The sequence below is a fragment of the Arachis hypogaea genome, chromosome 6 (genome assembly GCF_003086295.3).
Source record: "Arachis hypogaea cultivar Tifrunner chromosome 6, arahy.Tifrunner.gnm2.J5K5, whole genome shotgun sequence".
In the NCBI taxonomy this organism is placed as follows: Eukaryota; Viridiplantae; Streptophyta; class Magnoliopsida; order Fabales; family Fabaceae; genus Arachis; species Arachis hypogaea.
The window spans coordinates 116,007,882-116,016,573 of record NC_092041.1 but is presented as its reverse complement, the minus strand read 5'-3'; the positions used below and the strand labels follow the sequence as shown (position 1 = coordinate 116,016,573).

Below are 8,692 nucleotides of genomic sequence, written 5' to 3'. Positions count from 1 at the left end.
ATGGGCAACTCCATCCAAACGATAGAGATGGTCCGGATTATCTCCCATCACGTTATCTTTTAACTATTTGGAGTGTTTGGGTAGAGGGAGGTGGTGGGGTAGCGTTTAGTATGTGGTTCGAATGCCTCCAATTAAAACTCTATTTATAGGAATCCTGCTATTAAATCTAACTAGCCTCATTCGAATTACTATGGGCTCTAGACTTGTATAATTCGAAACGGTGGGTGTAGATTTACTATATATACGTTGCATGTATAAATCAAAACAGCTAAATTAGATTTACTAAGACACATATAATTCAATCAAACCTGTTTTGATTTATGAAGAAATGTAAATCTAATCTTTCCGTTTTGATTTATATAAAAATAGCCACATGGGTGATTCACGTATTTTGGATGATATGTGTAATATTGGATGGAGTTTGGTTTAATAATGTGAATTATCCTCGTAAAAATGATAGAATATGTCAAAAAGAAAAAAAAAAAGGCACAACAAAAAGAATATAGGATTAATAAATATTAATAAAGCAATGGCAAGTAGTTAACATAAGTCAACTTTTTAAAAATTATTTTATTTATTTTAAATTTTAAACGTTAAATTATAAATTCTAAAACAAATTTGTTAATTTTGATTAATTAAAAATTTAGTTATCTATATTTTTATATTAATAATATCCAAGTTTTAATTTTTATATAAAATTAATGTAAAAATTATTTAGATAGATATTTAATATCAAATCGCTTCGTGTAATGACTTAATTATCTACTACTTCAAAACTCATTAGACGTTCACTGGGAAAGAGGAAAATTAAATTCTAATGTATACAACTGTACTAATACCAATATCTTGTTGGAAAAAAGAATTCTTTTAATTATTTTGAAGATAAATGTTAATAGTAGTAGAGAGTAGGCAATATGGATTACACACCCTCCATAGATAGTAAGTTATTTTTGTTTTCTTAATGTTATGTTGAGTCATATAGTGATAAAATGGATATCAATATAAAGAATAAAAATAATTTCCTTAATAATTAGGCAAAATGATTTGTGTTGATGTTAGCTAGTGGGTGTGATGTTGCTGTTGTCCACAGAGTGTTAATGGCATCTTTTCTCAGTTGCATTACATGTGGCTTCTTCAGGAACCACTAAACTTGCATGAAAACTTGCAAACTGATGAACACACTTTAATTTCTTTCTTTTAATTTGTTTAGACCTCACACGTTCTATGTGTAAGCTTCTGTATCCAAATTTCGGTGCCATGCCATATATATTCTGCTACTATCTTTGTCTTCACACCACACGCACGTTTCTTAACCCAGCTAGCTGCCTACCTCATCATTTTGATTGGTTTTAGGTTAACAAAATCTAAAAGTGATCTACCTTTGTCTCCTATTAATCTACTCGCTTAAATATTAACATGACAAATTAAATATTGTTGTAGCAAACTAAATCATGTCGTTTTTTTCTCAAAAGAAAAACACGTGCTTTTTTATATGTAAAGAAAACAACTATAGTCGAATTTTACAATTGTTTATTTTAGTTATTTTATTCCCAAGAATTAAATTTAATTTTTTTTTATTTTGTCCTCTATTTGAAATTCAGGTTATATTATTTATTTATATTTTATCAACAGTAGAGAAAATTCACTTGAAATAAACTTTATATTATATTATATTATATTGTATTATAGTGTGCACTTTTAAAGTGTTATAACATTAAAATATTTTTAAATCGTGCGACAACATTTTTTTTTTTTTGGGGTCTGGGTGCGACCACATTTAACTTATTGATGACAGACACTATACTAAAGCATTATACTAAAGGGCAAAGGAAAAGAAAAACTTAGTACAATCTGGACCCTCATAGGTGAGTAGGTGGACTTCGTTTTGGTTTTGGGACAGACATACGTGGAATGATGGGCTCATCATGAAGAGCCCACCGGTTACACCACTTTCTTTTTGGCGCAAATGATCACCACTAGGCATCTATATTGAAAGAAATTTTTTTTCTGTTTTCGGACGTAGGAAGAAAAACACCAAAAATAATAAGAGATTAAAGAAATAGAAAAGTTGGCCTTCTTATGAAACTGGCAAACACACAGAGAAACTGATATAGATTTTGGATATGGACTTACGAGAACAAACCTAGCCCATAAACTTCGACCCAAAGCAGATAATTCTATATTCTCAGGCCCTAAAATGGTCTAGATTGTTGCATCTACTAACAGACGGAAAAATAAATTCTACAGTTACTACTACCTCGCTAAAGTTTAGGCAAGCTAGAATAATTGTCGGGACCAATTTTTTCTTTTTTTTTTAATATAAAATCTAGAATAATTCTAAATATTGTTAATACAGAACCTTATTTAAGTTTTATACGTCTGATACAAATTTATCTAAAAACTTTATAAATATAGCTTTTCTTAGTCCAACGACTTTTCTAAAGTACAAATTCATCTTGTACTTTGTACACACCGAGGCTAATAAAACCGTAATATTATATAACCAAGTTATTTTGATAATCAACTTCAACTAGATTGATCCAATAATTTTAGTACAATAAAAACTAATTGAAGAAGAAAGAAGAGACACATAAGAATAAGAAAAAGAAAAAAAATTAGTTTAACTTGTTATAAAAATAACTTATTCTTTCAGCATTTTTCATTTTAAAAGGCAATTGACATAATGGTATAAAGGATTACGTAATAGTAATACTATAAACACTAAATACATAATAATAACGGTAAAACAGAGGGGGAATTCTTCAAAACCTTCACCAGCTTTTAATAGGCTAATACATACCAAAAAAAAAAAAAGGGAAAGGAAAAGAGAAAAACAAAAAGCTACACACTTTATATACATCCTTCGGCACTAAAGATTTAAAAAATTAAAACAAAATAAGGCCGTATACAAATTAGCTCGCATTTTAGACAACTTCCAATCCTCACTCTTTGCACAAGATTGATCAGGTATTTTTGAATATTGAATTCAAGGCCAAAATAACGCCTTATCTGTTATGATGTTAGCACTGAAATTTGGCAGGGTAAGAGATATGTTGTTATTTGCTTGTTAATTTTGTTGTTGGTCTCCAGGGTAAGCGTTTCAGTTGTGAAATGTGTGATCTCAGGCTACACTCTCTTACCTGTTCATAAAGAGGTATTTTTTCATAGTGAGTTTCTAGTTAATACCCTCCCATTATGTTTGAACAATTATCAAATGAAGAATCAAGAGAACTTTAGGCCTCAAAGCCCCCTTTCTATTAGAGATGTGTAATTTATACTCATTTTTGTCTCGTACACCAAGCCGACACACATTATAATGGATTAATGGATGAAGTGTGAGATTCACGGGATAGGTCTCACGCCCAATCAAATAGTAAAATGGTGAGTAATGGCTCAATGTAAGAAACAAAATGAGTGCACATCTTTTCTGATATACAAAATTTACCTGCATGGTTGTTAACATTGACAAAAGGTCTTTGCACTCTTCAAGCAAAACCATCTCCTTTGCACTTAAGTTGGCAACTTCAACCACAAGTGAATTCACGTGCCCAACCTATCAAATTGCAAATGCTTTTAAGGCCAAATTGACATGTCATGTCAAAGTTCAAAGGCTAAATCAAGTTTATAACTCAAGCATTTAACTATTGCTGGAAATTCGTACATGTGTAAATTTGTGAAGGCTCAAGGCCCCGGGAACAAATTAAAAAGAAAGAAATAAAGCAAACTGGATGGGTCATGCCGTCTGCACTTCTATTAAACTGGTAGTGGAGAGAAATACATGTTAGCAGCGCCGTATAACAAATTAGTGTTTCCATAAATACAACATATATCAGTCTTACATATTTTGCTAGCACAAAGCAGGGATAACCATAGGAAAACAACGGAAGATACTTATTTAAAACATAATTAACGGTTGTGTAGGGAAGGCCAGTGGTCAACTTGCTGGACAAGAAATACAGGCCGACTTGTGAAATTAAGGGAAAATGGAGAGAAATGAGCAAGAACACTTTTTTTCCTAATGGTTATGGTTACAAGGAATATGGGTTTTAATCTTCATTTTTGTCTCTCTAAAGCTAAAATACCAAGTCCAACTACAGATCAAAATGAAGGGAAAAAATACATGGTCATCAATAAAATATATTTGTTTTTAGAACTAAAATTCTCAGAGGGATTTGGAAAATACATATTGGATTTTCAAAAGAAATGTAGTAATGTCTGTTGGAAAATACATACTGTAGGATTTACTTAAAAACAAAGGCAGAATTTACTACATCAAACTAAAACAAAACTCTTTACAGATGCTAATGTTTGTTGGAATACCACTAAAATGCAGTTGTGTTAAGTGTTAACAAAAAGGCATCCTGTATTCTGCTTCTAATCAAATACCTCACTGAAAGTAGTTATGAGTTGGGCAATAAGAGCACAAAAATTAAGGAGTAGGCATATAACAGTGGAGGGTGGACAAATATATATCTAACATGCATATAATTGTATAATATTAAGCCTTCGAATGCAACAAAAAGTATGCCTTTTTACACTTAGGTTGAAGGGCCAACAGCAAGGTGGTATAGTCGTAAAAGGTTTGGAATTCATTCAGATCTCAAACTATAAATATTACACCATGAAAAGGCATCGAGCAACAATATGGTTTCTAAAAGCGTAGAATTTAATCATTGTTAAATATGATCTATATAAAGAGGTTAGATTATCATTGAACGGAAGATGATTAGATGAAATTCTGAGCACGATGCAAATTGGTAACTGTTCATTTGTCAATGATATGGGCCCCATCAGTAAATGTCCACAATAACACTGATGTACCGAAAACAACCATGCTCGTAGCATACCAAGCGGAAATAGGAAGTTATATAAAATTATTGGGTTTAACTACAAAGTACAAAAGCAACGCAATGTGAAGTGTAGAACCATAAGTAGTTCAACACTATAGCTAGCTGGAAGTTCAAAAATCAAGTCCAACACAACTTTCTTGAAAATGCAAACTAAACCTTCTGGAGAGATTATTGCATGAGCAGAAGACTATGATCTCACATTAAGCGCACACCCCAATAGAAGTGAGTTCTGCCAAATTTGGTTAAGATATGATCACTTGTTTAAGTTTTCAACCAACTTTATTATAAGTTTGCCAAAACATGTCTTACAATTGTCCTTATCTAAGAAATTTTCAACCTTATGTGCTTTTATCTCCTGGTCACCTAGCAAGACTAGACTTATGGTGTATAACACCCTTTTTCCACCATAATCATAATCTACACCAGGATATACCAATGTCACTTAACAGTTATTAGAAAATCAATCGACATTTACATGCTCAAACAATAAGTGAGACCAAGATCAGTAGATGTGGCATATTGAAGAAACACGTACCTTTGGTAACAGCAGGCATATCGACGATGCCATTGCCTGCATCACATCCATTGCTGAACAAATAGCGTCCTTCACGTTAAGCACATCTGCCTGAAGGTAAAATACAGAGGGCTCCACATTAATGTCAAATATGTAAATGAGTAATCACTTTCGAGAGGAAGAGAAAAATAAGCTTTGGGGGTAAAGTAAAATACCTTGGCGCCACTAACAACAGGAAGTCGGAGCGTGCTACCCTTTAATGCTTCAATAGCTCCTGAAAGGGAGCTAGAGTACATCCGATCCAAACCTGGCCAGTCTTCCAAATACATCATCTGCACAGGATGATTCCCATCAAGAATTTAACATCAAACTTTAATTTATGTCTAGTATAGCATGCATGCAGGAAAATAGATCTCTGTGAATCAAAAATGGAAGAAGTTTTTAGTTTTTTTCTGCACACAATTTTGGTGTGATTTCGATTTTCCTGCAACTACTTTTCCTTTTGGTGTATCCTCCATGGTTCCATTGATAAAAACAAAAACCCAAGAATGAACAGAATCCAGTTTATCCAGAAGGAATTGCTTGAGGGATTCCCATGAACCAATATGTACTTATGATAAGGATAATAAAAAAATGTATATTATAGTTGTCAACCTAACTGGATGAGATTAAGATTGCAGGGGATGAGAGTTGTGCTACAAAGGACCACGTGACTTGACGATCAGACTAATGGATGAAACTTTAAAGAAGGAAATGCAACTATAAACCAAATCAAGCTCAAAAAGCACAATCAAATTTCAGCAGAAAGGAAGATGAAGATCTTACTTGGCCCTTGAGGATGGACATAAGCTTCAATTGTTGCTTCAGCAATTGTAACTCTGTTCTTTTGGCTCTAACAGATTCTCGTAGTTTTGAGGTTGCTAACCATGCATCGTAGAGGCTTTTCTGAGACAATGAAGAATATTAGAGGTCAAAAGCAACAAAATAAACCAAACATGCAATGCAAAAGAAGTGCCGAAAGCAAAACAAATACCAGCAATTGTAGTATAACAAGCATAAAAAACCTATCTCTACACCCGCTTTTCCTTACACAAGAGCACCCTAAAATTGCAAAAATGAGGCTGGTCTTCGTGATATGACGCTGATTAGGAAGAATAATTCACACAAAACACAGATTCAGAACCTTTACTCTGCATAACATGAGATTACACTTCCAACAGTGTCTCTTTCCTCATAAGTTTGGTGACGGTCATGGTTTTTATTGCCGACAGACAAGCATATTATGGCTAATTACATCAAAATCATATTGCAGCAGAAACTGTAGTGTTTAGCTAAACTTTCCATCAATATAATGCAAACACCATAACTTCATTAGAAACATATATTCAAAATTTAAATATTTCAAAAACATACCTCTGCATTCAATGTCTGCGCAGAGAGGGAAGCATCTGCCCTGGCGTTAACAAAACGCCATTGCAGGTGCCTGTTATACACAAGCCTCAATAAATGCGCATCCACAATTCGATTTTCCCCAACCTTTCCTCTCGGAACATCAACAGCGAAGCTCAGAACAGAAGGCTCATTCCCGAAGAACCTGTTGTTCAAACTACCAGCAACTCCGTTTCTAACCTTTGCAGGACTCACCCCTCTTGATGACGGTGACCAGACCGCCGGAGACGGCGTAGCGGAGAGCTTCATTGGGGAAGCAGGTCTAACCGCAGAGCGAATTGGAGAAGAAGCTTGTCCCCTGCTGTTCGCCACTCCTCGCGGGGACGGTCCAGGACTATCGAACGATGTTCTCTTCGGCGCCAGAAGTTTCTGTGGAACCGTCACTGCTCTATTTCCACCGTTTTTGTTGCTAGCCTCTTGCCAGAACCTCGCCGGAACAATGAGTGAACGCGAACCTCGCTGTCCTCCGGCGCCGGAAAATTCCTGTGCTCCGGAGGAACTACCGGAAGTCACGCTCTCACTATCGGAACTAACGAGCTCGTGCAGCGACTCAGATCCACCATAATCTCTATTTCTCTCCGATCTAGTTATGGCTCCGTCGTGTGAAGAAACCCGTGCGTCCATCGAATTCTGCAGCGACCGGACCACGCTCGCCGGCGCGCCGAGTTTCCTCGTCAAAGAATCGCCGCAATCCAAGCTCCTGTTCATGCAATTTGCCGCCGGAATAAGTTTCCCCGGCCATCGGTGTTGATCCGAATTTCCGTTCCCCCTCGGCGTTGGCGTAGGAGTCGCCTTCCTCCTCTCCGGCGTGCTCTTCCTTAAACTTGCCGGCGTCGGTGACGGCGCCGGCTTGCTGACCTGGATCGGGAACGACTCCCCCTGGAACGAAACAGACAAGCTCCTGGTCGCCGTGAAGAGCATCCTCTGCGCCGCAGGCGCCTCGGCTCCGCCTCCGTTCGCCGTACTCGGCCGCGGAGTCCCCTGCCTCCGCCGCTCCACAGACTGCGACCTCTTTGCAGAAGCAGAAGAATTCACCGTCCTGTTCACCATCGGAGAATTGCACCTTCTAGGAGTAGACGACACTGAAGATGACGAAAACGACGTCGTTGAGGACGAACATGACGAAGTAGAAGTAGGAGTGGACGAAGACAAGTAGCGAGAAGTGACTTCTCGAGCCTTGGGCCTTCGTGGTGGAGCGATCGCATTGTCCGATTCGGAAGGTAAGAGAGGTGGTCGTGCTGGCCTTGGCGTTGGGGTGCGTTTGGTGTTAACCGGAGCAGAAATTGCAGCTACCATTGCAAACTCTGAGATTCTTCGTTTTCATCAATTAGTACATTCCAAAATCCAAACACGTCCTTGGGAAATAGAAAACACAAGGTAAGAAGTGAGAACCCTAAATTAGAAAAGAAGAGCGCTGAACGGAGAGAGAGAGAGAGGGGGGGGCTGAATTTGGAGAAAAGAGATAAGTGAGAGTGTTATATAACGGTTTTGGCGGCGAAAATGTGAAGGTGAATGTGACCGTTACGCTTCGCCGGCGATGAAGTATGAAGGAGTGAGAGAGTGTAACTGTCACACGCTGCGCGATTGGTGTTGGATTTGGGAAAAATCAACGCCAGAAATGTGAGGGAGGGACGAAGGTAAGTAAATGACACTGTTACACACGTACGCGCCATGTGGAAGGGAATAAATGCACTCGCCAAGTTTAGAGGTGCAGTTCTGGAAGAGGATAATTTGGTAAAAGAGAATGTTTTATATACTATTTTGAATTATACACTATTTTTTGGCTCACGTCTTTTAATGTATTTTAAAATCAGATTAAATGCGTGTAATGCAATATAATGGTAGAAATATTTTATATGAAAGAAAAAAAGAAATATTT

At 36.7% G+C, this 8,692-nt stretch overlaps 1 protein-coding gene across 2 annotated transcripts; it reads right to left on the bottom strand.

The window, feature by feature from the left end:
* Window positions 1-2,758: 2,758 nt before the first annotated feature.
* Window positions 2,759-8,692, bottom strand: LOC112756059 (QWRF motif-containing protein 9). Of its 2 annotated transcripts, XM_025804476.3 has the most exons (6): window positions 6,778-8,692; window positions 6,190-6,309; window positions 5,580-5,696; window positions 5,386-5,475; window positions 3,446-3,553; window positions 2,759-3,140 (listed from the first exon to the last, which is right to left on the bottom strand). In XM_025804476.3, exons 1-6 carry the CDS (start codon window positions 8,107-8,109, stop codon window positions 3,057-3,059), a joined length of 1,851 nt encoding a protein of 616 aa, XP_025660261.1. In that variant the 5' UTR covers window positions 8,110-8,692; the 3' UTR covers window positions 2,759-3,056. The 2 variants fall into 2 exon arrangements, with proteins under 2 accessions (XP_025660261.1, XP_072053934.1); XM_072197833.1 differs by lacking the exons at window positions 2,759-3,140; window positions 3,446-3,553 and adding an exon at window positions 4,861-5,079.